We start from the raw sequence: 26,777 nt of genomic DNA on the forward strand, positions 1-26,777 counted from the left end.
GCTTTGAAAGAGACCAGGGAGGGATGGATGGATTGAGAAGAGAGACCTCCCCCCAACCCCCCCCAGTCCCCTATGTACCGCTATTATACCGACTACATAATCCAATCCCGTCTCGCCCTCAAAAAACCACCGCAAAGTGAAAAATCGAACTTTCTGCAACTGCCGGGGTATCCACCGAGGTTCCTTTTTTACACGGGGGACGTCCCAACGTCATCACGACGCCAATTGGTCGAACGTGCTGCAAGGCTGTGATGGGTAGAAGGCAGAACCGGGTGACAAGGCTGACCAATCAGAAGCCGACATCTTCCAAGCAAGGTTGTCGATGTCGACAACACTTGGTAGACCCTTCCATCAAAATGATATGACGCAATCTAACTACACCGTCTTTGTCTCCTGTAATCTTCCAGCCCAGTGGGCACCAATATCCCCGGATGAAAGACATGGAAGAGCACTGTATACCCCAGCATGACCGCACCCTCAAAGACCCAGAAATACGCCTCGGCCGTCCACAGCGGGGAGCGCGGGGAGACGAAGAGCTGGACGGTGCGGAAGACGTTGCGTACGAAGATCAGCGCCATCAGCGCGAGCAACGCCGACAGAAAGGGTCGGTGACGGGCAGCGACGAGTAACCACAACCACCTGAAAAGGACGAAGAGAAAGGCCGCGTTGGGCGCGAGTTGCAGGAACAGGCTGGCCTTGAGCAGCGCGAGGGCGGAGCGGACGGCGCCCGTGCTGGCGTCGGGGTTGAAGTACGTGGACGCGCCCTGGGCGGTGCAGGAGATGACGGCGCTGAAGAAGGTCCAGATGACGACGTACGAGAGGGTCAGGTTGAGGCGGGGCCATGATAACTCCGCCGCGGTGACGGAATAGAGGAGCAGAAGCATGTAAAGCGGGAGCGTGAAGATTGGTCTATCTCCTCCAGAGACGACGTCGGTCAGCACTCTGTTTTCCACCCCTCGACTCGAACTTGTACCTGCGGCAGTGGGGAGATGGAAACTTACGTGGCGCTGTAAAAGAGCCCCTGGATCGCGCTCCCTTCACTATCTGCATCATGGTCGTGTGCGGCGACCTCGCGACAGATGAACCCCGCCGTCATGACAATGCACGCAAAAGGCAGCGGCCACGTCGTCTCCCAGCATTTGTACTTGCTGCGCATGATAACCAGGTATTAGCAAGGCTAACACAAATACTTACAATGGCAAGGGTTATCGCGAGGAAACTTCACACCTGCTCTGCCATGTATGGACCGCACAGGAGACGGCGAACAAAACTGCAAACACGGCAGATGGACCTTTCTCCATGTTGTCAAGGAAGTTGTTGATGTCGGCTTTGGGCAAAGGTTAGCGAGGTAACGATGTCTAAAGAACAAAGGTGAGCAGAAAAAAAAGGACAACCGACGATCTGGAGCCATGGCCTCGATCGATATTGGCGTGAGAGGGGAATCTTTATCTCGTAGGGCTATCACAACAGGAGTCAACCACGCCAGACCAAGAACATCAATCGATATCAATCGATGTCAATTGGATTGCAGACCAAGAGTCCAGCCGAGACAGCAGTAAGGGATCGTGGCAAAGAAGAACCACCGTTAGCATATATCAGTCTCAACCCATGATCATGAAAGTCGTCTCGTCTTCATCATATTATATATGTCGTCCGTCCGAAAGCATTTCGTAGGTAGTCTGCCACGTCCCTCGTATTCGGGAAGGAATCAGCCTCGCCTTAGCCTTGCCTCGCCTTGCGTTCCATCACGGAAGGGTCGTTTCCCGTATTTGTCCGTCCAACGACCAGTGTCGACATGTTTCCACCCACAAGAGCAATTCCACCATCTGCTGCAAGCTCAACCATGAGGTGCATTGATATTCTTTTCCAGCCACCTGGCCATGGCAAAAGTGTGCCTTGCGGATATGCCCAGACGTCTTGACCGTACGGTGAATGGTTGTGATTGGCTCCGTGACGAGGAGTTATTGCCCGTCCAAATACGAATACGGCGCGACCTTGCAACGCATCGTGTTTACCGAGGACCACGAGACCACGAGCCAGCGGCGCGGAAGAACTGTTGATCCAGAACAATGCTTTGGTCAAGATGGGGTCCCCAACATCGAAACTTGGCCGACTCCTCCCCAGAGACGAAAAAAACCACAAGTTATTGCGAAGCGAGAGGGCCTTGCTTAGCTTTTTGTTACGTGAAAGGGCCACTCATTCCCATGCTCTTGGTGGCAAGCTCCGAGCCTCATTAATGGTGTAGGACGAAAAGGGTAAAAACACTTAATCACGCTGTATAAATTCCACAGCAGACACACACGCTGGTGGTAATCGAGTACTAGGTTCGAGAGCAGTAACTGCTCACGGTGATCTCTTGATGACAATATCACTGGGACATAAAAGCCAGGGGCATCGTAAGCGGCCCCTAAACTTTCATATACTTCTGCCATGTCCGTCTTGTAATGGTAACAAGTGCGTTTGCGTCGCTGCGCTCGACTCACACAAAATCCCTAGAGGTGGTGTGATCCCACGTCGATCACATCTGGGTGCTAGACGCCGTTATGCTAGGCCGTCAGGGATACATTTCGTCTCTGGGTGTTCGGATCAGACACACCCCTGCATATCCGAGTCGTAGTTGATTGCCCCGACCATCAGATGTCGCGTAGAGGCGTGGCCCTCCAAACAGCCATTGGATGTCCGAATATGCGTTTCTTCTCGCCCAGTCGGGGACAACACCCATTTCTTGCCTGTCGTCCGTCATGTCGCTACAGGGGTTCAAGAATCCCGTCACATAATCACTGACAAAACTCGTCCTTTGACCCAGCGCGCTTGGCAATATTTCCCAAAGCGTCTCTATTCTGCGAGCAGGACGAATGCATCTCGTCTGTCCATTCTGTGGCGCCCAACGGCATGGTATAACTGGTCTGGATATTCCCACCGGTCAACTGGGGCATTCGTGGTGTGGATGGAATTCGCCGCGCGCCGTTGTCCCTTGCATCGTCAAGGAGGTGGACCGAAGCCAGGACCGTGGCAGTTATTCGGATGGGCTATCGGTTGGCGCGCTCTCGAAGCATACCCCTGCGTATGGCCAGGTCCAGAAGGACCCCTCAAAGACCCTAAGCGGAACCGATGGACTTGTGATTCCCACCAAAGCCAGGAGGCTTGAGCGATCGCTTCCAGACCTGCATGTTTAACGCGGCGTGAACCGATCTCGGGAAAACGAGACTGGCTCCAAATTTGGGTTTGATTGGGTGATTAACAAGCACATGGTGATCATCTGGTTTCACGGCCTCGTATGCTAGGCAACCTGTTCGAGTGTAGCACCTGAAAGAAGTTGCAAAGCATTACCAACCAGGTTCATATGCAAAATACCGGCGTGCAGCACAAATTGAGCCCTGTCGTATCCTTTTCGGAATAGTAGACAGTTCGCAGTGCGGCTACCAGCTGTGTTCCGATGATCATACACAGTATCTGTGGAAGATTAATCCAAAGGGTCTAGTGAGGCCCTCTAGAGTCGGGATGATTCGTTCAAGCGCACGTCCATCAGTATTCTGACGAGAGCGCCTCACTGTCAGGCTCGGGAGTCAACTGGAGATCGGCCAATCTCTCCACGTAAGCGGCCGTAGGACCCGATGTTATAGAGCGTGCTGGCAAGCTGAACTCCTTGTTTGGCATCAACTCGAAGGCAGTCAACATTGGTTGCATGCCCCCGATCCAATCGTCGTAGGAGTACGTCAATGCAAAATGTACCCTGATCTGCAGAATATGGCCGAGCAAGTAATGTGGCGTGTTAAAGGTGGCGCTGTGGAAGATCAACACGACATAGTAGAGGAGACCAATTTCCTTGTCCCATAGGTTGTCCAAGTCGGTCTTCTGAAGAGCATCACGGATATCCTCAAGTATGGAAGTCCCTCGCGCCACAGAACGCCAATGCCTGTTGCTCTCCACCGATCGGATCAACAACACCGAGGTCAATCTGCATGCTTCATAGACGTGATCGTCCGAGGACGGTAAGTCGGGCACCTTCGAAGACGGCATGGCCAATATGCGCTGGCCCAATGACATCGATATCGTTGCGTCCGCGATCAGTTGATGTTGCGAGGAACAGGTACTTCGCCGAAGCCAGATTTTGACCACTGACTGCATCATCTGAAGGAGGAGTCGCAGGTGGTCGCGTTTCAGCAACGGGAACGGATCTTCGCTGGGGTCTATTCGCCCATCGTAAAAAGGGGAATAAAGCTCTGGGTCAGCTCGAAGTCTTGAATGCCATCTGTCTTCAAAGACGTGTTCGTATTCCTTATACGCCGTTTGTGTATCTATTGGAGGAGCCAAGCCAGGCACAGGTATGTGGCATCTTCTCGAGATTCTGCGCGGATAGTCAGCCTTTGCTACATGAACACAATGAGGTCCCTCATCGTCTCACGCAATCATTAGGATGATCCTCAGCACGTCCTTGCAGAATCTTGAATCTTGAAACATGTTCATATTCTCCGCCTCTTTGATGAGAACCGCATAAGCATTGCGGTGGATGACATATTCTTCAGCCCCTGCCGGCTCTCCACGAACCTACAAAAGTCAGCGAGTCGGTTCACCCATACCGTTGGCGCTGACCACGTCCAAGGAGGGCTCAAAATCTCACACTTACTAATGCACACGTGGCAAGAGAAGCGACGGCCGCGATGCAGCTGATGATAGCAACCTGGGAGGGCTGCTGGATAAGAGTGCGAACACGGCGCATGGCCTCCAGCTTCAACGCAGTAGTCGTGGGCGACGTCGACTTTGCATTTAGCCCGTCGAGATGGACCGAACACAGAAGCAGCATCGAAGTGAAGAACGTGCTGTCTTTGGTCCCTTCGGGCCATACGCTCTGTTGCATCCTTTTCTGATTATATACCGCGAAAACTAGACACCAGAACAGGAGCCAAAGGTCAGCAACCTCTGAAGGAGGGAACATGAGTGCGCCGGAGAGGCCGAGGGTTTACCATTATGCTTGACCTCGTCCAGGATCCCTGGTATGTGTTCTTCTATCGCCAGCTGTGGCAGAGACCGAAATGGATCGAGTTGAGAGCCAAAGAAGATGTTACCAGCGCGATTGCGGCGTCGCCGTGGTACGACCTGGGGGAAATCAGGGATTAGCTAAGCGCCCATCCTTGAAGTACCCATGGTGGCCATGAGTTCATGGCGATTAGACTGTGGTCACAGGTGCTGGCACGATCTGTGCGATGCAATAAAACATACCTGGCCAGTCTGACGCCTCGTCCGATGCAGTTCTCTCGTAGTATGTGCCCTTATTTGGCTGATCCCCGCCTTGTCCAGAGCGCCATCAGCTCCCATCAAGACGAATTCGAACCCAGCATCGCCTCCCGCCTTCTTCTTCGCCGCGTCCCATTTGCTGGCATGTCGAGGATGATCGCTCGCCATGGTTTTGCAAACACCGGAAGCGGATAAGGCGGGACGCACGTGTGCCGCCCGGACCCTCGACCCACGACAATAAAGATGTTGGATTCCAGGCTCCTCTTTTTGTGATTTTGAAGGGTTCGCCGCCGACACAACTGGTTGCGATCAGGACGACTTCTGCCCACAAATATGTCCGTGAAAAGTTGCCCCGGTTCGGAGAGAGAGGGAGCCAGACAATCAGCTTGCCTCGCGAAACAGCGACGCCTGTGGAATACCTTGTCCCAGGCTGACGAGGGAGCCTCGGAATGCTGGCGGGGGCCTCTCAAACCACCATTCTTGGTACTGACTCCATCGGCGCCCCCAGCTGTTGCCCGTAGTGTCACCCAAGTGTCAGTGGTTTCGCGGATGACTAACGCTCAATGGGTCAAGACGGTATCCGACGGTGAGAAATGTGGCCAATGGGTTGCTCGCCAGCCACAGTTCCGAGCTGCTCACGAAAGGCTGATTCCTCCCCACTCCCAAGCGAGGTCCAGAAAAGTCAGCAGCGACCTTTTACCGGATCCGGATTTCCCCCTCTCCAAGGACAGATCTCTGAAGAAACCCTCGATCCACGGAACCTAACCTCGCATCGACAGGCATGCCAGCCCATGAGGCGAAGTACTCCCAACGCAGCTTTCATGGGGATAGATAATGAAGCAGAAGAGCTTTGAGATTAGCAGCAGCTCTTGACGTGAATTAGCCGGCATATATGTATATATATGGGTACATGTAGGTTTAGTTCCCTCGTCGCGAAGTCGAATAAGCCCAACTTCTCAATCACCCAGGGAGTTTGACTGTACCGATGCCAGTAACTCTTGAAAAGTTCGCAGAAGTCGCTCATGCTCGCGACTGAGACTCTTGTATAGTTGCTCGAAATGGTCTTTTCTTCCAGTAGCCCCTTCCAGTTCTTCCTGCAAGGTGCGCAATTTCGCCTGGGCTTCAGCTAAGGCTTGCTGCTGGCGAACCCGAAAGGCTCGTTGAGCAGCTCGATTCTGCGCCTTGCGTCTCTGTGAGATGGTTTGTCAGTGGATTTGGTCATCGGCGCATTCATCTATGCCTACACTGACCTCGTTCCGGGTAGCAATCGTCCCAATGGGCTCGAAAGACGCATTCAAATACTCTGGGGTGCTCGGTGTACCACTTCCATCATCCGGTACAGTTCTTCTCATCAAAAAGACGTCGTGATTTAGATCAGGCTGACTCAAGCACGACACGCTGTTTGAGTGCCCTGTCGGGTCGCCGTAAGGTGGGTCTCCAAAACACATGGAAAAGTCATGAGCTGGCTGAAGGAATTCCATCGTTGGGCTATTCATGCTCGTGAATTGGGTGGCAGGCGACACTCTGTTCTGGAAGGAAGAACAGGGCGATATCGAGGGGCTCGTAGCAGGAAGGCCATAAAACTCGGGACAAGTACCGCATTGACAAGGTGCACGGTTCCTGTCGGGTAGCAGTGCAGGTTGAATTGTGTCTTGTGATGAGGACGATGTTGGTACTTGCGGGCAAACGCAGCTCCCGGAGAAGGCCATTTCAGAAGCCACGCACATGAAGGAAATCACTAGCGGACGAGCTCGAACTCGTGTGCCTGGTGACGATCTGCTCGTTGGTTCAATGTCGACTTCCCACCAGAGTTCCACCAGAGTCAAGGCCAGGTTCAACTCTGATATTTGGATACGTGTTGGAATAGTATATTAGAATCAATCTGCTCCGGAATGGTAGTATCTATGGGGAGTACTGCAGAAACCACGGGGTCCTGGGAGAGTTGTCGCTGTATAGTCAGATCAGGAGCTAATCGATGATCAAGAAGTATCCTTTATGACAATGAACGGAACCATATGGGCAGGAAGAAGCCTCGAGAATAAATGATTGCATCTCACTAGCAACAGGGAAGTTGGATTTTTTCCGACGGCAACGTCCTCCCGTGTCATTGCCATGTGCTGCCAGGGCCCTCAGTACAGAGACGTTGAGGAGTGCTCGTCAGGTGGGAAGCATCAAGCGACTAGATTGACGGACTCATGCAGATCAGGCCACTAATTCGCCAAGTTCAGGCACCTTCAGCCATGGGAAACTTTGAGGGCGCGTAATCTGCGGCTGTAACGTGGGAGAAATCGTATACACCAGTCGGCCGTCCGCTGGGATGATCACCATATATTACGGATATAGCACCTGATTCGTGCTCAGTACAGAGGCTGCCATCTAGAATACATCCTTGAAGCAGTTGATGATATCTGCCAGTTGTCTACAAGGCCATGCCGCCCGGCCCTGTAGCTGCCTGCGACGGAGCAGGTCCGACGATTCCCTGCTCAGCGAGAGCATAGTCTCGGGGTCATGGACTGATAGGGAATGCAACATGCAGCGTCCGGGGAACTCCATTATACAAAGTGTACGGTCCCTCCAATATAGATATTGATCCGGGAGGTCAAGGCGCACAAAGGCTCGGGTAATGGGGTCTCATATGCACAGGTTCGTCCGAGCCGGGAGTTGCAAAGCGGCCGTATCTAATGAATGCTGTGCCAGTATGACATGTTCACGCAGCCTACCTCCCAGAGCTGCATCCCATTTTCACCATGTGTTATCCGGTGCAGAGATTTGAGCAGCAGTGACTGTTGTGGCTGAGTCCGCTTTCAACACTGTTACTACATCTTTGAAACGTTGCCTCCAGGACAACCGTGCTAATCCAAGAATGGGTTGTGCAATATAATCAACGTTGGTGGATAATCGACCTCAAGGTGGTGCTGGTCGACCTGGTCTGCGCTTGAGAAGCATACATGAGGCACATGGCGCTTGACAGCCACAAATTTCCCAACATGTACACAAGCTTGTGGCCTGCCAAACTTGGCGATGTTTCCATTGAGCATAGTGCTCTTTCACATTCTCTTTCTCGAAAGCCGCGTGGTAGCTCTATCGGTTAGCTTTGAATGTATAGCCTGGTCACTAGCGATATTGAGAACTTAGACTCTTTGGGGTTGTTACGATTGCCCGACCAATTCTTTGTCATGTCACCACAAGAGACAGCACCTTTGACCCCCTCTTTTCTTTGGCAAGTCGGAGGCCAGAGCTCTGTTCAGCAGCACTGAAATCTGCTTGTTCAACAGGTTCGTTTCCGCAGTGGACCCTAGAAACGCCTAGTAAACGACATCGAAACGAGGTTTGTCTTCGGCTTAGTCAATGGTCTGCAGTGGGAATGTAAGCAATACCCGCAAGGCTGGCAACGGGGGACGACAAAGGAAGTCCGTATAGAGGCCAATCACAGCCTGCAATGTTGCTGAATGATACGTTAAACCAATCGCATTGTACAAAACTACCATCCTTACTGGCTCGCGGTCTCTGTTTTCCGAAGCTCCAGTTGTCAACTTTTCGGGCAGGTGGTGGCACCGTCCGGACCCAGAGAGCTTCCAAACAGAGCAAGGGAAGGGCAAAGCGAGGCTGGCGAAGACTCCGCATTCGCTTATACTGGACGGTTGCATTCGATGGCTTTTCAGTACCTCGTACAACAATATATGTCCTTCTCCTGCCCTGTAAGTGACTGCCCTCTCCAGAGAAAATGCGGGTTGAGGCCACAGATACCGAAATTGTGGGTAACTTAGTGGTAGATCCTATCGATCCATTGCACGACTAGACCGCTGGAACATTGAGCAAAATGACAAATCGCCCGTTCGAACACACGGCTCATAGACAAATCCCCGTCGACTGTGAAGTCGTGGGAATGTGCGGCACAACGTCCCGAGACCAGCTTCTGCAACCGTATCATTGACATCTATATCGTGGTGGAAACGTCGCCAAAGCTGTTCAGGTGGCTTTGTGAATGCTCCCCTGTCACGATACCACCCAGTCCTTGCCGAGGATGGAAACTGTATTGGGTGGACTCCCGACTGAATCGAACCCAGTTAGGCAAAAGGGTTTCTTGATTGCGCATCTCATGGCACTTATGGTGTCACGTCGTTGCTTTGAACATGTCATTGAAGGTTCCGTGCACCGACAGCACATTCGCCCAGGCTGAGACGAGTGAAGCATGAGACACTGCGGACGAGTTATTTCTCGATGCTCGGCATCTGCAAAGGGTGAATGTGTCAGTTCGGACGATGTCGTCGTGGCCACGGGGGCCTGGCTCACTCCAGGGTGCAGCGGTGGGTATTGCGGCTGGCTCGTGGCTGATCTGCTCGCGTTCGTGAAACAGCATTCACCATCCACGGGAACTTCTGCTTCGATGAAATGTTCTTGACCGACACTTCGCAAGCCTCGATGATAGCCATATACGCCCGTCAATATTGGGTACATGTTAACGTGAGGAACAATGGTTTCCTTCTCGAGTATCAATTCGCCGGTGCTGCGCCGACACTCCTTCCGTCATACTGCGCCCACCTCATGAAGACCAGAACGCGGACAAAAAAGTCTAACTGTTCATACACATCAGGTTATCTGCAGCTAACATCTGCAATTCAAAGATCGTCTTACGAAAGACGCAAGCTCCCTTACATAACGAGTGCTGCAGGGGAAAATTGCTTGTTATCAAAGCATTGGCGAATCGTTTCGAGGGCCCGCACGCTCCGTCGCCGCTAGCACAGAGATCTTTGGTCGAGGAAGGACGGGAAGGCATCGAAGGGTTTGCGGAACCTCCGAGCTCGAAGAGGGAGGCCACTTGAGAGTGGAGGCTAGTTCTATGCTTCGAATGGAAGTTGTGCCGTTCTGTAAAGGGTAATTAGGCTTGACGAGACTCCTTATCAACAGTCGCTGCGAAGATCTGGGTCCGTTTCACGAGAATTGTTCCTTCTAGTCGATTACGACAGCTCTCGGTTGGCATCTCGGTTGGCATTTCGGTGTGCATGGCTGGCATGATTGACGCATAGCCCATGAGGTAAGCTTTGTTGGTGACTTATCATGCTGTTCTGGCAAGTGGCCCAAGTTTGTCAAGGAATCATTTGCACTGTTGGTCCCCAGGTCTTAAGCGGAAACCCTGACGGAGTGGCCGCAGTTGTCCGGGTGCTTGTTTAGCCATACAGGACCTCACACACACCACCAATGGGCACATCCATAACCGCATCCGTTCCTTCGTTCCAAGCAAGCCTCCAATTTGGGTGCGTTGCGTAGGCCTCTTGCGTCCCATACACGTGTTGGTTTCGAACTGAAGGCGCAGTTGTCGGGATGAAAGGATAAACCGAAGGATGACTAGGAGCATATGCCGCATATCGACCTTCAGAAAGGGGAAACGGTGCGGAGCGAGAAGTCCGCGAGAATTGGTCGTCCCATGCTCGAATGTCTGATGGTGATGAGTGTTCGATATTGGCTCGGGAGGACTTTCGCTTTCCTTTCTCCTTTGATCGATGAGCCCCATCAACTCCAGTTTTGGAAGATTTCTTCCCTCTCCCACTCTTTACTCTTGCGCTATCCATATCTCGTTCAAGCCTGACCCGCTCTTCTAGCTCCTTCATCAGTCTTTTACTCCCCCCTTTCCTAATTCGCCCGGATTCATCGAGGACAGCAACATTTGTAGTGGCATCGACCATGCATTCTAGGCTCGTCAACGGGAGAGTGAGATATTCGACGTTGTAACTCAAGAGAGCAACATATATGAAGATAAGAAGCATGACAATCCAGGCAGGTATGGCGAGAGACCACCATCTATTCGGATAATAGGTGATCCCTAGAGCGTGGAGGAAGGGAGATGGGAGATACGACCAGAGAATGTAGATTAGAAAGGCGAGTGTCGAAGCCAAGTACAAAACAAAGCCATAGTACTCGTACGTCGGGACTTTGGGTGATGTTGGCGGAACTGGGTGTGCGCGCCGAGCTGAGTGTGCTACGGCTGCTTCAGTATCGTTTGGGGTCTCCACATCGGAACTGTCAGGTGTGGTTGGCCGGGTTGAGGCAGTTGAGCGATTGAGCAGAGAGGGAGGACGGAGCAGAGAAGTTAGGCTGGGCGAAGGCGGTAGGGGAGTTGGCGGACGATTATAGAATGGAGGGTAGAGCGGAGGAGGTGGTGGAGGCGGAAGAGCTGTCGTTGACTGCGAGGTGTGTAATCCGTCTCCTTGGTGCTGTGGTTGAGAATGCCCTGAGGTCTGTGAAAGCGTGGGTCGAGCTGGCAATGAACGCACCCGAGATAATGATTCTGGTCTCTCTGACGACGATGCTAAATGCGCTCCTGGTCCTGTAGCACCGTCATGAGCCTGTTGTGAGACTTCTGTGTCCAAGGTCTCTTCAGAGAAGACTTCTCCTTCGTCTTCTTCATCCTCTTCCTCCGAAGTCTCCTGACGAGAGTAGTGAGACTCGAAATCATCGTCGTCTAATGTCACCCCTGCCACATCAAGCTCCGAACCGTCTTGTTCGTCTCTACGCTCTTCCGAGGGTGAAGTTCTTCCGCTAGGGTCACACGCATCATTGTCCTCGTCTTCGCTCCCCTTCTTATCTTCGCCACCGAGCTCGAATGCGGTTGCGGCCCGGGACCGCTGAGGGCTTGGTGTTGGCGTCGAAAAATCACGTTCCGGGGTGATCATACGAGGTCCTGTAGGAGTGCGTTGATCACTGGGAATTAACGCTGTTGGAGAAGGTAGGTTTTCCAGGTACGGCCGCAGGGTGGGAGGGAGTGATTCCGATTTCGAGAACGGACGAGGGCCTAGAGCAGGCGAGCTACCTCTGCTTTGGGGAGGCATCTCTGAATCTTAATCGAAAGGGAAGGTCGCTGGCCAAAGTGGACGCGTCGAAGAGGGACATGGACGAAGCAGGACGATCTCAAGTTGGCAAGGTTGTTAGTCACGTGATTATTTGGGACGAGGCTGCATCTCGTGGAAGCGACTAAACTGTCCTGTACATCAAGGAAGATAGACTGACTCAATAGTTCGAACTGATATATTTCCATCCTTGCCGCGGAGGCAATGATATTCCGAGGGTCCCAATACCATTTAATAACCCTATACTTTTGTACAATTTCGCTAATAAAACCCAACTCATAACGTCATCAAAGAGTATGATCACTCTCGTTCCTGGTAAATATTTGACACCCAATATCTTCTCAAAATGGGAATCCTGTCACCTTTGGGCGAATCCTTCGATACTCCGCAGACCTAGCCCTATATGACCTCCACTACTCATGACCCTGGTCGAAGTGAATGAGCCTGCACTACTTTTCCCAGTCCGAGGAGAAGGTAAGGGCGGAGTGGGGAATTGACCCAAATCAAATGGCTGTGGTTTCTTTGGGGTCATCAGACCTGGATTTGTTGGTACTGGAACATCGTGTTTGGTCGTAATCTTGCCCAATCCTTTGATGGCTTGTCCAATACTTTCACTTCGTCTCCGGAGTGCCGAGAAAGATTTTTTCCTCTGCATCGCTGGTCTAGTGGCGAACGGGTCAGAAGCTTCTTCGTCGGCTGGGGGAGTTGGGAGGGTTGGTAGAGCCGTCATGTTAGAGCCTGTGGGCCCCATCGTTGCGTGTGAAGTATTCTGAGAAGTGAGCGGGCGAGTAATCGAGGAGAGATTTCCCGAGCTCGTTGATGCGGCGGGGTTTTTCATCACATAATAAACGTCCGACCCAGGCGTACTCGCAGTGGAAGGTCTGCTCACATGACTTGAAGGCCGAGACGATGATCGCGTCTGTGGGAGAGGCGTCGTCGCAGTCGTAGGCGTTTTGATGAAGCTTTTGATACTGCTCATGCGTGCGTGGCTCAGTGCAGTCGACAGCCGCGGCATACTGGACTTCCTATCGGCTTTTGACCTGGTCGACTCCTTCGTGGACAAGAGTAGCGATTCCTGGCTAGCATTGGCGATGAGTTCGAAAGCATTGGCGGGAAGGTTGGGAACTTCGACGAGAGTAGCTTCCGCCGCAGGGAACCCAGAACGCACACTACTCATCGACTGGCGCTTCAATGGTCGATCCGACGTTTGAGCCACAGTCTGCGACAGAGGGCTCTGCATCGAGGCCGTCCTTCGTTTGCCTCGGTGGGTGATGCTGACTATGGATATCAGTGAAGGTCGGGATTTGGGCTGCTGGTAGGATATCGGCGTGGCTGTTTCAATTGGGGAGAAGGTTTCCTCATTGTCGAACTCAGGGCTGAGGGCTTCGAATAGTGGAGAGTCGAGGACTGCCGAATAGCGGTCGTATCGGAAGTCGGACCAGGAAGCCAGGGAAGCTTGGACAACAGGCTTCGGAGAAGGTGGCACGATAACACGAACCTCGTCGACCTCCATCTGTTGAAGGACCTCCTCCTCATCTGGTATCTGTATTTTGAGACCTGCCACCTGCAGTGGCCCGGGTGAGGGTGGTTTTCCAAAGGGAGCTCTGTTCAAGGCCATGTCGTCCGGGGTCAAAACGCTCCTCTCCGAAGGTGTCTCGACAGATGACTCTCGATTAAAGCGCTCAGCGTCCATGTCGACTTCATCTGCAGAACTGTCTCCGTCAAGGCCATGCGCGGGGTCGGACACATGTTCCGCCATATGGTCATACATCAAAATCCTCCTCTTGTGTTCAGCCAGCTTCTCTCGATCTAGAGCCTGTTGCTGCTGTCGTTCTTGGAACTTTTTCCTCCGAGCAGAGGCAGAGCTCATCTTTCGGGCTTTGAGGACCTGGTCCATGGCGACGGTGGAGGGAGCGAGACTGGTAGACGGTGTAGAGAGATCCGAGGATGACGGGAACGAAATTTTGTGCGAAATCATGCGTGGAACAACGGCCAGCGAAATCTGGAGAAATCGGACGGGGTTACAGAGGATGCCTGGCTGCTGGACGCAACTGTCACCTGGAACTCTAAAAGTAGCAGGATCCGTTTGAAGGCACTGAGGCTGCGACAGGGTTTTCAAATGGAACGGGGGCAACCCGGACACGCAGATCGGGCCATGACACAGGACAGCGGCAGGCTTTCGAGCCTCGCCAGCTTGAAGCGAACAAAAAGGACAAGTGTACGCCACGAAAGGGCACTCGGACAGAAAATGAGAGCGGCCGACCAGGATTTTGACGAGAAACCAAAATGGCCGACCCAGTAAAGAGGGTTAGATGCTACCTGATTGAGGTAAGAGACAACTTTATCTCGCAGACGACAAAGCCGGAGAAGAAGGGATAGCGACGATCAGGTACTTCTAGCGAGAGTAAGATTGCAGGAAGCTTGACTGTGAGTCCGCAGTCCAGCACGAGCTAGGTTGATGAAGGGACCTAGCCCTCGGGGGTTTTTTGATGAAGTCTGTTAGAGGTTACTGCAAGTTCGAGGGGAAGTGGAGTAGGCGGGAAGTCTGGTTTGAGGACCAACGTTTCATTGCTGGCACACACTGCAACGAATATGTGGGCTCTGGAGTTTGTCTAGCGTCAACGACCCACGGAGACCTGCCGAACTTACAAAAGTAGGCCGAAACCCAGCAGCAAGCGGTATTGGTGTTTTTATTTTTCCATAACCGTTCTCATGTGCAGGTATCATATCCTTGTCCATGATGGATCGGTGTTTTGACGTCTTGATATTGACCGTCCAATTGAGAATGTGGAGAGTGGATGGCGGCATGCGCCCAGTGATCGGGCCCTTCGCTTAGCAAGGAGAAAAAACGTCAACAGGCAATCAAGATGGGCTTAGTCCTTGTACGTACAAGTACACCATCAGCACCCATTCTGGGTAAAGCTCCAGGTACCAGGCCCAGACGCCTGAGCTCGGTTGCATTGGAGCGGTGGCCGAGAAGGTCAAGGCGTCCCAGAGCTAAACTAGAGTTGTGCATCTTGTTCGCAACAGGTGAGGGTTGACGTGACGAGGCTTGAGCAGGATCCAACCAACGGCGGCTATGGGCGCCAAAGGCACACAGTAGGTAAATACTCCGTAGTATATCGAGGTTATGTTTTTTTTGTCTTCTGTCCACCAGCAGCCATGTAGTCCACTCTCTTGCATAAGGTCTTGGGCCATGGAACGGCTTTCGCGCAGAAAACGGACGGAGGAGAAAATTGTGGGATTCATGATCAAACACGTGCCCTGCCGTCTTGTCTCGACCCAAGTCTGACAGTGGGAGCTTGTTCTCATGGTTGGCTGCAGTCTCAAACGCCACTTTACTGGGGTCCAGCCCCTTTGGATTTATCTTGAGGGAGGTCAGACGGCGGTGCGTGTGCTCGGGATTTGAGTGAGGTAGCCAATGCTGAGAGACTCCTCCCATGCAGATTCAAGCTTTGAATGGGTAGTGACTGATGTTGTAAACCGCTGTGCTTCGAAGTACACATGCACCAATGTGAAAGTTGCCTGTGGACCTAGTAGTAGAGAGATGATGGTGGAGGTCTCACACCAAAGAATGAAGTCAGTCATTTGAAACCCTTGAGTTGTGAAATTGGTGTGGAAGTGGCGTCATTTGACCTGTCAAGGACCTCCACCCCTCCCAACCCCTTTTCCCACAGCTCAGCTCAGATCGTTGCCATTTCCACTGCAAGCTCCTGGAGATTGGACACAGTACCTTGTAACTCGCCCTTGTCCTGGAGGTCACCAGCTCCATTGTAGACAAGTCGCCTGTCTACCGAGTACAAGCGCGGGAATTACGAAGTCCGCATAACCGGGGTTGGTGCCTTGGATCATACGAAGTGGCAGCCCGTCGTGGGAGACGAGAGACAATTACCCCGTACTACTACACCGCTGCTCTGTCAGTCTCGCTTGCACGGACATTTGCATCACTACTGGTATATAAATACTCTGTCTTACCCTGAAGTGCCCGGCGTCATGTAAGGTCTGTCGATCACTTAAGCGGCAGCACGGCGCAAGAAGTTGGGTTGGAAGCTCTTGTGTTTGGTACAAAGCTGCACACACCGCCTGCACTATGTGATCGTCAGGTATCGGAATGTGCCCAATCCCTCTCAAGGGCATAAGTTGGGAATGAATATCCTTTGGAGCTCGCCGAGAGGAGACTGGTCGCACCAGTCTGACGGCCCCGATCAGATGTTGAGGCCTGGGCATCTCACAGTCCCCACCCAACCTCGCCCACCAATTCCTGTTGATGGCAAGCGTGCACACCTGCGAAGTACTGGGTACAAAGGGCTCAGTGGCGAGTTGCCTTCCACTCTGCCATCCAGCCTTGGGCCGCTTCTACGATTTGCCTCTGTGCGTTGGCCACTGGAGCGGGTGGCAGGCTTGGTGTTGTCTCATTGGGAAACTTCAGGATAGAAAGAGTCAGCGCATGTTCACCATGGCAAAGACTACTAGCCCGACATCTAGGTCGGGATCGCCATTGGGAAGACTCACCAAACCATTTTCATCCCAGTGATGCACTGCTCCTTGAATTAAAATGACAGGTTCGCTCGGCGTGCTTGTTTGGTTAAGGACGTCAGGCTGAGATAAGGTCGCTAACGCTGTCGCGGGCCGCCAGGGGTCGGCCTCTCCTCCTATGGTTGCAAGTCTGGGATAGGAGATGTTGAAGCCGCCATATTTATTGACAGCATTGACATCAGGCGGCGTAGTAATGTTGAATGCATACCGGCAAACTTGCGTAAGATATTTGACGGTCAGGAGACGGGATATGAGAGGAAGGCGGTCATGAGGGACACTTGCTCCGTCTTGAATATAGCCCCATTCCTTGCAGTATTGATACGGCCATGACAGTGCATTGTAGTTGGTAATGTTCTTATCGGTATACATGGGCGCCGATTCATTGTGAGTACCATAGCATTCATCGAACGTACTGTCGCATGACCCAGCATAGCTATCGTTGGTCCATGCCAGCCAGTTGAGCAGAGGGTTTAGCAGTTGTGCGCTCTCATTGGCCCATCCGCCCGCTTCTATCAGCGCTGTGGCATTGTCCTTCATAGAAGCAGAGCTAGGCCAGAGAAGAGTGTCGGAGCTGATATTGCCGCAATAGTAGCTGAATTCCGGACTGTTGACCTCTGGGTCCCAGTTTGTCGACTGCCACCAGCCAATTCCGCTCGACACGAGATTCGCCAGATCATCGTTGTGCGTAAGGGTCTGCATACCGAGGCCTTTCTTAAGCTGTGCAACAGTCTTTGCGTCATTCTTTTGGAGGATGTTATCCATGATATTGATCAACTTCGTTTGTGCCGCGATACATGCAGGTGGACCGTACTGGCGAACCGGTTCATAGTACGCCCAATAATCATAGATGGCTTTCGTAACTCCTGACGACGAAATTGCGCCCCAGTAGATCTCAGGGTATAGCTTGCGCAAGAATGCAACGATTCCACCAGAGTATGAGCCTCCATAGGCTAGGTAGGGCGTGCCGGGGGCCGTTAAGTTGAGATTTTCCATCCCCGGAAAAACGATGTGTGAGGCAAAGTAGGCTTGGTCAGCTACGGCTTGGTCTGTGGACAGAAACCGCAAATTCTTGGTCGACAGGTCAGGTGTAGGAAAGCTTTTCCCATAATATCTGTGCTCCAAGACCACGCCGATGCCATTTAGAGCCGACGCAAGCTGGTACACGATTCCTTTCTGCAAGTACGGTAGGCGCTCGCTGGCATCTGCCTCTCCGCTTTGTAAGACTATTACAGGTCCCCCGGGCTTGTAATATGTTGCGTCGAAAAAGTACCGCAGCTTGAAGGTTTTATTGGAATGCGGCTCGTATCGGGATTCATTGTGGAAGTGGTCTACAGGCATAGAAATGTAGTGTTCCGGGTACAGTTCCGTTGGGTCAACATCCTGCCGTGCTGTCAACCTGTGGGGTGCAGGCGCAAGATTTCTGCGTGATGTTAGGCAATCTTTTGAAGCTAGTCAGACAACCTACCTCGCCTGTCCAAGCCCAGTGAGGGTGGCTGTTAGGAGAGCATATAAGAGCCTCATCTTGCATGAATGGAGAACGCAATGAGAATCAGAAATGAAAGGGACAGAAGGTAGAGAAATAAAACAAGACAATCAGCTGGCAGGAAGCTGTCTTTCACACACTCATGTGTCTTGCGCAACCAACCTGTTTTTTTGCCGCTGAACGTAACAGTTGCAGCGATCCACAAGCTCTTTAACCCCGCATGTGGAAGGTATGACACCTTAACGGCAACGCGTGGAAGTCGTTATCGGGAAGCTTCAGAAGCTTGTTGGCCATGATGTTATGACAATGCAACGTTGATGCGGGCGCAGGGCAGCAGCCTATAACCCAAGGGGAAGGTGTGCAAGTGATCGTCAAGCAACATACACAAGACAACCAATGTGAATGTGGACGAAGGAATGGACGCAGATCCAGGTCAAGCTGGACAGCGACCTCAGCTGACACTGATTGGAGATAAGGATAACAAGCACCTCGGTAGCGCAACAAGCTCGTCAGATCTCCCGGCCACCCGCGCACATGTTCCGCAGCAGGGGTTGTGATGCAGGTTGTTGCCGAGCCAATATGTACTTTTTCAGGACCATTGCATAGCAAATCTGCAGAGATGAAATGCGAACGAATCGGGCCTCGAACGGATATCGTAAAGAGACGAAGACATTTGTATTGCTTGCGTTGATAAGGAACTGTAGCACTGAACGGGATGTCGGGGGGAGGAAGTAAGCAGGGAATATCGGCCTTGCAACGGTGGACTTTCGCCAGAATAAATCACAGGAAGGTAGTACTTGATCGGGCCCGAGCCACTCGAAGGGGCGACAGACACGAACTGCAACATGCTGTCTGTACCTCGTCGTTGAATTTTCACTGAGCTGCGTGGCTGTTATAGCAAAAGCAGGCCACATGCCAAGCTTTTTCCAGGGCCAGCCAAGCACTGATTCCACGTGATAACGTGCTATTGTATGACGTCAAGGGCCAGGAACTCCATCGATCTCTCCTTCCTGTTTTGGTGTTCCAGGACAACAGACAAACCAAGCTAGTCCCGGTCTGGAAGTGGCCTTCTATCAAAAAGGCCATGAGGTTCACCGACTCTCACTTCTGTCAGATTGCCTCTTTCTTGATCTCTAAGAATCCCAGATCCTTGCGCTCCTATTGACCGTTGGCCAGAAGAACTCGTCCACCATCGACACAAAGGCATCTCCCGTCCACATACGCCTGATAGTTGGCTGTTTAGCAAATCTCCCCCTTTTTGACGCAAGGACTGGTCAACCTACCCCGGCTTGGCTGCTCAGATAGAGCACTGCTCCTGCAATATCTTCCAATTTGCCTATCCTCGCCGCTGGCATTGCCTTGAAGAGCTCTGCAAATTGATTATCGCCCTCTTCAACGGGGTTCATTTTGCTAGGGACAACTGTGACCAGATTCAGCCATTTTCTGATTGCGTGCACGTATTGCTTCCACTTACAGCCTGGATTGATGGCGTTGACTCTGACATACCCTGGATTCAAGGCGTGATCAGCATTGCTTTTGATTCCGGGCTACCAAGGTGACCGGAGACAACACTCACATCTCGCGAACTTGCTCGCCAACAGCGCGACCAAATGATCAATTGCCGCTTTGCTGGCCGCATAGCTGGTCAAATCGACATTTGTGCAATTATGCATACTAGCACAGCTGCTAGTAATTATCATCACCCCTCGACCCTCATCTCGACCTCTTCGGCCATTCCCAATGTCAAGATTGCTCGCTGCGACCAGCAATTTTAGCAACGCAACTGACAGAAAGTAGTGGGCTGTGACATTGACACGGAATGTATCATCCCAATCTGAATGTCGCGAAGACCATAGAGACTCTTGGAGTTCATCCAAAGATGCAGTTTTGACGTCGCACATCTTTGGTGGGTCTCTCCTGATTCCGGCGTTTGAGCAGAGAATGTCCAGGTGAGTTTCATGCTTTTCGAGTTCTTTTGCGACAGCAGCGATCCCTTCTTTGGAAGATATATCACTCGCAAATCTGTGATTTCATCAGTCATTGTGGCGTTATAGCGATGCTTGGTTTGGCAAAACGACTACCCTACAGCCTTCCCCCCCGATGACTTCCCCATGTCATTCAGCTCAGCCACCACCGTTTCAATATCATCCGTCGGTAAGGCAGTGACATATACCTTTGCACCGTTCGACACCAGACCCTATTCCACATCATCAGTCCGACTACTGGTGCGAACACGGAACGGATGTCGCTCACCTTTGCGATCATCAGTCCAAGGCCCGAGCATCCCCCGGACACCAGGGCCACTCGGCCCTTGACGCCAAAGAGATCAGCTACAGAAAGAGATGACATTCTCAACGGGTGACTTGACGCATCGCGGAAGGGTGCGTTCATGGTCTAAAAGTGAGGACAGTAGCGGTGCACCACGGCCCTTGCCGCCAGAAATCACCGCCCGTTGTTCTCCGTCCTTGGGTCCATGGGCCCGCACAAGTCCGCCAGCTCGCTTCTCCATACTTGATCGACGATTTGGCGGCAAACGGTCTAGAGGATATAAAATTGCTTCTGGTTCTTCAATCCCATTCCTCTCTGCTCTCCTAAGTATACATCGAATGTTCCAAGGGGGACTTCAAACTTGATCAAAGAGACCTTGACAGCAATGGCACCTTCGTTGGCTGGTCTCCTTCGAGCCATCAATCACGACTACGCTATCTGGATCACCGTGGGCCTCTTGATTCTGCTTGGGCTGTACAAGGTCATTGACATACTCCTCGTTCAATGTACAAAGCTGACGTTAGTAGTGGTCCACTGCCACCGACATCCCGAAAATCAAAGGCATCCCAGAGATTCCTGGTGCTCTACCAATACTCGGACATCTCCAGCAACTAGGGCCCGATCATGCAACGGTTTGCGAGGGATGGTGGCGGAAGTATCGACAATCCGTGTTTCAAATCCGCCTGGGTAACACCAGGGCTGTTGTGGTAAACTCTTTTGAAGACGCGCGGCGGATGCTTGTTGGCCATCAAAATGCTGTGATCGACCGACCAACCTTATACACGTTCCACGGCGTGATTTCCACCACTCAAGGATTTACCATCGGGTCTAGCCCATGGGACACATCCTGCAAGAACAAAAGAAAGGCTGCCGGTCAGGCTCTTGGCCGGCCTGCGATGCGTGGATACTTTGATATGTTCGACTTGGAGTCCTACTGTATTGTCCGTGACCTCTTCCGCGACAGCAAAAACGGCAAGCTCGAGATCGGTGTGCGACCATACATTCAACGATATGCCCTCAATACCACCTTGACTCTCTGCTATGGCATCCGGATGGACAACGTCTACGACGACATGTTGAGGGAGATCTTGCACGTCGGATCAGCAATCTCACTCCTGCGGTCGGCCTCAGAAAACTATCAAGACTACGTTCCAATCATGCGCTACTTTCCCAACAACGAAAAGATCCGTCGGTCAAAGGAGCTGCGTGATCGTCGTGACCGCTACCTGAACTTTCTCCTCAACAAGGTCCGAGACATGATCAAGAAAGGCACCGATAAGCCTTGCATCAGCGCGGCAATCTTGAAGGACGAAGAGACTAAGCTTACGGGTGTTGAAGTCTCGTCAATCTGCCTCTCCCTTGTCTCGGGAGGTTTCGAGACTATCCCGGGCACCTTGACTTCATGTATCGGTTCTCTTTCCACCAAGGAAGGACAAGTCTTCCAAGACCGTGCGTATGAGGACATCATGCGATACTATCCAGACCCTGCAACCGTATGGTCAAACAGCTTTCAAGAGGAGAAGGTGCCATATGTCAATGCCATCATCAAGGAAGCTGCTCGGTATTACACTGTCAGCGCCATGTCACTGCCTCGTAAGACAGTGACTGAGGTTGACTGGAATGGAGCCAAGATCCCACCCAAGACCATGATCCTCATCAATGCTCAAGCCGCAAACCATGACGTCGATCACTTTGGTCCGGATGCTGCGGCATTTAACCCAGAGAGATGGCTGAACGACGAGTATGTGGCGCGGCCGTCGACGACAGTGCCCGAAGAAAAACCCAGCCAGGGCATTCAGCATTTCTCATTCGGCGCAGGGTCCAGGGCTTGCTCAGGTCAATTCATAGCAAGCCGACTCTTGTACACAGCGCTTATAAGGCTGCTGGTGTGCTATAAGATCGTGGCCAGTGAGACAGAGCCTCCCAACACGGATTATGTCGACTACAACCAGTTCAAGTCGGCGTTGGTTGCTATTCCCCGAGATTTCAAGGTCAAGCTTGTTCCTAGGTATGATGAGAGTGTGATTCAAGAGGTTATGGCTGCAGCGGCCGAGCGGACGAAGGATTACTACAGTGAAGAAAGCTGAGTATAGGTTGGACGACTTTGTCCTACTGTCATCTCTGCGCCAGATATCACGATGCCACGATTTTGAGCTTTGATAAGTTGAAAAGCCAGATGAGCCAGCCTGTATGAAGTCAAAGCCTGTCAGAATCCTTTGGGAAACGGCGAGGTCCATGAACGGATGACCTTGCTCTGTGAGAGTAATTTAGGTGATATTGCACTCCATCTCCTCGTGGTGTGTGGTACCATGTATCCAGCTGACCAGAGTCCATAGTTCTCTTCAGTCTATCTTCAGTCTACCAATATTAACTTATGAGCATACCTCGTCTCTGCCTGCCGGCGATGTCTAGTATCCGTTCCTGCTACCTCGTGTCTGTAGACTGATCGCTCTGAGCGCGCTTTCCCAATCACCTTCGCCAGGAACGAGGCAGGCACCAACGACTCCATCTCAGGTCGTGAAGACTTCACATCGACCTTGACCGTAGCTTTACCAGATATACCAACTGACGACTCACAGAAGACATTGCTATATGGTCATATTATCTTGATACTGCGTTCTCATTGTCGTCATATTCCGGCATCTCTTTCAGTGACTATTTCGATCATTCCCCATCCCAGGGGTTCCGGAGCTTTCTGTAAAAAACCATGGCCACATCGACGGCATCGCTACCCCCCTGCTCGATACTCGAGAAGCAGTACTACATCACCCTCGTCAATCTGATCCTCCCATTCTTCTTCTCTCCAGCACAGTCGATGCCTGACGTGGCAGCAAAAGACCTTAATCCTTTCATTCACCGGAGTGCTAATTTCTACGAGTTTCCCCACATGCTCACTGCTAGAGCCAGAACAGAATATTTGACCGCCCATCGAGCCACTACGAGACCCTTGAGGCGATACTTCAAAGACACCAAGTACGAAGTGATGGGCGATATGGTTGTTTCGGTCTCGGCTCATATTCGCCCAACTACAACCTCTGGGCAAACAGGGTCTGAAGAGGTCGGGAACTCAGTACCAAATCCACCCGGTAACGGAATTGCTAGGATGAATGTCAAGGCAAAAGTGGCGGTGGAACTGCTCTGGACCGCCACTATAGCAGAGGATTGTGGCGAACACTTGAGAAAAGGCCTGCAAATGCAGAGCAGGATCGCCGTGTTTCTGGATTTCCACAATGGGCAGCTCATCGAGCAGAGGCACTACAATTGCTCTTTTCCTCCTCCTTCTCGACCAGGGGGGCCATCAACATCATGATGGGAAGGACAAGCCGTTCGGAGACAGCAGCATGAAACTGAATGGTTGGAGGAAAGGATGATCGTCTGGATCCCGTGCGACCTCAGCATCCACCACTCGGTCAGGCTTCGGGTTTTGTCCTTGTTGTCCACGTCCAATGAGAACTATTTTGGGGCCTTCGCATATACATTCTTGTTTGTCACCCGTCGTGGATCCTGGAGAAACAAACGGACATGTACTTTGTAACCCTGACTCGCATTGACGGCTCCGGACATCTGCGTCGCACTCGATCAACCCACTCTTGCCGTCATACCTTGGAATTCTCTTACACGGAGAACGACGTCGCTTATCATTCCAGTTCAGCCTTGTGGTTGGTGCCTCAGACTTGCAGGATGGAGGTGACTGCCGGGTTCATGTAAATTAGTTGCCAATGGAGAAGGGAATGAATAGCAAAAGAAAGACGGGATGACCGCTTGCTTGCCAATTTGCTCTATTGATTGAATTACATCTCTGACGTGCCTGCCCCTAGATTTGAATCAACGTCGTGGGTGCTGCTCTAAGCGACGAGTCCTCTAAACGTCGACCAGCTCCTCGCCTTAAGCTTGCTAGTGATCGCCAGGCCAATCAAGTCAGCGTACACGGTCTACAAAGGGCCGGTAGGGCCTTGTCCTTCAAGGAGGGAAATAAAGGCAGAAAGAATAGTAAAGGTGTAGCGGTAAGCTTTGCGGACAAAAAAAACTAGGGGGAACCACGCTCAAGTCAGAATGCCATCTTCAACGCCCGCCACAGGGGTTGCGGACGTCGACGTCGACGTGCTCATCGTCGGCGGCGGCCCCGTGGGCCTCAACCTGGCGTACCAACTGCGACGATTCTCGTCTGCGCCGATCAACCCCGATGCATCTGCGACGCCCATCTCGGTGCACGTGGTCGAGATGCACCCCAAGCCGGTGCAGGAGAACTTTGGGCGGGCCGTGACCTTCTGGCCGCGGTCGATGGAGATCCTGGCGCAGATGGGGCTCGCGGACCAGATCACGCAGCAGTGCGTGGCGGTGCGGTCGAGCGCCGCGTACGACACGACGGGCACCGAGGTGTTTGGGCGGGGGTGGAGTTTCGTCGAGGGCCTCGAGGACACGCGCTTCACGTTTGCGAGCGTGCTGCGGCAGAAGTTTGTCGAGGACATTTTCCGCGCCGAGCTGGGTCGGTTGGGCGTCACGGTCGCCGAGAACTGCAAGTTTGTGGACCTCGCCGTGGACGAGTCGGTCGAGGCTGGTGGCAGAGGGAGGGTCAAGGCCACGATCCTAGACCGCAGCGCGGGCGAGGACAACGAGAGGGAATATACCGTCAAGTGCCGCTATCTGATCGGCTGTGACGGGTCGAGGACGCTGGTGCGCGGAGCCGCGGGAATCGAATCTGACGGAGACCGCACCGAAGACAAGTGGGTCAGGATTGACGGCGTCCTCAAAAGCACGACGATGCCCAAGCCCAGGTCCTACGGCGCCATCGAGAGTCCTCTGTACGGCAACGTCCTCTGGATCCCGCTCGACCACGGTGCCACGAGGATCGGATTCGCGCTGAACGACGAGCGGAGGAAACTTTACAAGGAGCTCAACCAGGAGGTGTTTCTGCAAGAGGCAAAGCTGTCCGTCAAACCGTTCGAGATTGAATACGAGAGGGTGGACTGGGCGAGTGTGTACAGTGTCGGACAGCGTGTGGCGAGGAATTTCTGGGCTAAAGAGGCGGTCTTTATCGCTGGCGACGCTGCCCACAGCCACAGCTCGGGAGCAGGCCAGGGGATGAATGCTGGCATGCACGACGCGGTGAATCTGGGCTGGAAGCTAGCGCTGGTGTTGACGGGAGTGCTGAAGAGAGAAGTGCTCGAGACGTACGAGCAGGAGAGAAGGCCGAATGCGCGCAAACTCATCAAGTACGACGAGGATATCAGCGTCCTCGTCTCTGGGAGACTGCCAAAGGACTGGCCGGGAGATAAGACCGAGGACCCGAATGTCGTTTTGGGAAGGATACTGCAGGAAGCCAAAGGATTCAATACCGGTTTGACCATCGGCTTTGAACCGAACATTGCTGTTTCACGGGATGTCAGTCAGGAGGACGCTGAGCTGGTGGCCAAGCGATCGATCATCCCAGCACCGGCCATCGCAGGATACCGCGCTCCAGATGTCCAAGTGTTGACTCCTGCACTGTGGGAACCGGTCTGGCTGCACACTCTGATGGCAAATCTAGCGAGATTCTATGTTGTCGTCTTTATGGGCAGGTCGGCTGAGGTGAAGAGCTCGTTCCTCAAGATGAAGGAAGACGTGCAAAAGAACCAACACCTGAGACTCGACAGGGTTCCGGGAACAGCAGCAACAACAACAAACGGGGCGCATGTCAACGGGTCCTCAACATCTCAGTCTCGGAAATGGCCTGTAGACTTCCTTACCATCCTACCTGAGAAGGTCGGCAATGCCTGGTTCGAGCTGGGGACTGATCCGCTGGGCCGAGTGTACTATGATGTCGACGGTGGCAAGGCATACCAGAGATATGGAGTCGAGGTCGATTCCGGGGCTGTCTTGGTGGTGAGGCCAGATGGCTGGATCGGTGCTAGGTTTGGTCTCGGTACGGGAGACGTTGTTGACAAGATCGACGAGTATCTGGGTGGACTCCTTTACCGATAGATACCTGCATAAGTAGAGGTGGTCTGTAAAGAAGAACATAGATCGTGACCGTATGAGCCAACAAGGTGTGAAGTGGGTATTGGGTAGGGGATGTGGTAGGGAGGAGCATTATGTACAAAGCGCAGAGTACGGTGAAGTATACAATCTCGGCGTTGCCCGCTGCGGAGAAACTGGAGAAACAGAAGTATTGACGCTAAACCTTTTTGGGTTCATGCGGACTTGCGCGAGGTTCCTTATCAGACAAGCAGAGCTTCGCTTCCTTCTTCCCCAGATGGCCAGCCTGCCAGCCCGCCAGCTCAATGGTGTATGGCCCATTTGTCGGCACTGGCAGCGTGGAGACACGGTCACCACCCGTAAAACGATCGGACTTGATCAATCAAGCCCAGAGTTAAGTGCCACCATGCATCCGTATCTCCAGACTTGTTGGCGTAGCTGCCACCACTAAACTG

The 26,777-nt window shown here is 52.6% G+C and overlaps 10 protein-coding genes across 10 annotated transcripts; 3 read left to right on the forward strand and 7 right to left on the reverse strand.

Annotated features, from left to right (window-relative positions):
* Nucleotides 1–371: 371 nt before the first annotated feature.
* Nucleotides 372–1,156, reverse strand: AYO21_00667 (hypothetical protein; the record flags this gene model as incomplete). Its single annotated transcript, XM_022650657.1, has 2 exons — nucleotides 372–942; nucleotides 1,002–1,156. The coding sequence occupies 2 exons, from the start codon at nucleotides 1,154–1,156 to the stop codon at nucleotides 372–374; spliced, it is 726 nt and encodes a 241-aa protein (XP_022517271.1).
* Nucleotides 1,157–3,525: 2,369 nt separating this feature from the next.
* AYO21_00668 (hypothetical protein) lies at nucleotides 3,526–5,403 on the reverse strand (the record flags this gene model as incomplete). The annotated part of the gene is made up of 5 exons (XM_022650658.1): nucleotides 3,526–4,348; nucleotides 4,406–4,548; nucleotides 4,628–4,884; nucleotides 4,965–5,097; nucleotides 5,221–5,403. 5 exons carry the CDS (start codon nucleotides 5,401–5,403, stop codon nucleotides 3,526–3,528), a joined length of 1,539 nt encoding a protein of 512 aa, XP_022517272.1.
* A 788-nt stretch (nucleotides 5,404–6,191) lies between these two features.
* On the reverse strand, nucleotides 6,192–6,716 carry AYO21_00669 (hypothetical protein; the record flags this gene model as incomplete). Its single annotated transcript, XM_022650659.1, has 2 exons — nucleotides 6,192–6,425; nucleotides 6,486–6,716. 2 exons carry the CDS (start codon nucleotides 6,714–6,716, stop codon nucleotides 6,192–6,194), a joined length of 465 nt encoding a protein of 154 aa, XP_022517273.1.
* A 3,687-nt stretch (nucleotides 6,717–10,403) lies between these two features.
* Nucleotides 10,404–12,062, reverse strand: AYO21_00670 (hypothetical protein; the record flags this gene model as incomplete). Its single annotated transcript, XM_022650660.1, has 1 exon — nucleotides 10,404–12,062. The coding sequence occupies one exon, from the start codon at nucleotides 12,060–12,062 to the stop codon at nucleotides 10,404–10,406; it is 1,659 nt and encodes a 552-aa protein (XP_022517274.1).
* Nucleotides 12,063–12,438: 376 nt separating this feature from the next.
* Nucleotides 12,439–13,977, reverse strand: AYO21_00671 (hypothetical protein; the record flags this gene model as incomplete). The annotated part of the gene is made up of 1 exon (XM_022650661.1): nucleotides 12,439–13,977. One exon carries the CDS (start codon nucleotides 13,975–13,977, stop codon nucleotides 12,439–12,441), a length of 1,539 nt encoding a protein of 512 aa, XP_022517275.1.
* A 2,543-nt stretch (nucleotides 13,978–16,520) lies between these two features.
* Nucleotides 16,521–18,137, reverse strand: AYO21_00672 (hypothetical protein; the record flags this gene model as incomplete). The annotated part of the gene is made up of 2 exons (XM_022650662.1): nucleotides 16,521–18,012; nucleotides 18,082–18,137. 2 exons carry the CDS (start codon nucleotides 18,135–18,137, stop codon nucleotides 16,521–16,523), a joined length of 1,548 nt encoding a protein of 515 aa, XP_022517276.1.
* A 1,072-nt stretch (nucleotides 18,138–19,209) lies between these two features.
* Nucleotides 19,210–20,608, reverse strand: AYO21_00673 (hypothetical protein; the record flags this gene model as incomplete). Its single annotated transcript, XM_022650663.1, has 7 exons — nucleotides 19,210–19,257; nucleotides 19,383–19,519; nucleotides 19,574–19,606; nucleotides 19,676–20,121; nucleotides 20,181–20,296; nucleotides 20,353–20,493; nucleotides 20,546–20,608. 7 exons carry the CDS (start codon nucleotides 20,606–20,608, stop codon nucleotides 19,210–19,212), a joined length of 984 nt encoding a protein of 327 aa, XP_022517277.1.
* A 144-nt stretch (nucleotides 20,609–20,752) lies between these two features.
* AYO21_00674 (hypothetical protein) lies at nucleotides 20,753–22,454 on the forward strand (the record flags this gene model as incomplete). Its single annotated transcript, XM_022650664.1, has 2 exons — nucleotides 20,753–20,848; nucleotides 20,895–22,454. 2 exons carry the CDS (start codon nucleotides 20,753–20,755, stop codon nucleotides 22,452–22,454), a joined length of 1,656 nt encoding a protein of 551 aa, XP_022517278.1.
* Nucleotides 22,455–23,074: 620 nt separating this feature from the next.
* Nucleotides 23,075–23,677, forward strand: AYO21_00675 (Protein sds23; the record flags this gene model as incomplete). The annotated part of the gene is made up of 1 exon (XM_022650665.1): nucleotides 23,075–23,677. One exon carries the CDS (start codon nucleotides 23,075–23,077, stop codon nucleotides 23,675–23,677), a length of 603 nt encoding a protein of 200 aa, XP_022517279.1.
* A 743-nt stretch (nucleotides 23,678–24,420) lies between these two features.
* Nucleotides 24,421–26,328, forward strand: AYO21_00676 (hypothetical protein; the record flags this gene model as incomplete). The annotated part of the gene is made up of 1 exon (XM_022650666.1): nucleotides 24,421–26,328. One exon carries the CDS (start codon nucleotides 24,421–24,423, stop codon nucleotides 26,326–26,328), a length of 1,908 nt encoding a protein of 635 aa, XP_022517280.1.
* Nucleotides 26,329–26,777: the final 449 nt, after the last annotated feature.

The sequence above is a fragment of the Fonsecaea monophora genome (genome assembly GCF_001642475.1).
Source record: "Fonsecaea monophora strain CBS 269.37 chromosome Unknown Scaff2, whole genome shotgun sequence".
Lineage (NCBI taxonomy): Eukaryota > Fungi > Ascomycota > Eurotiomycetes > Chaetothyriales > Herpotrichiellaceae > Fonsecaea > Fonsecaea monophora.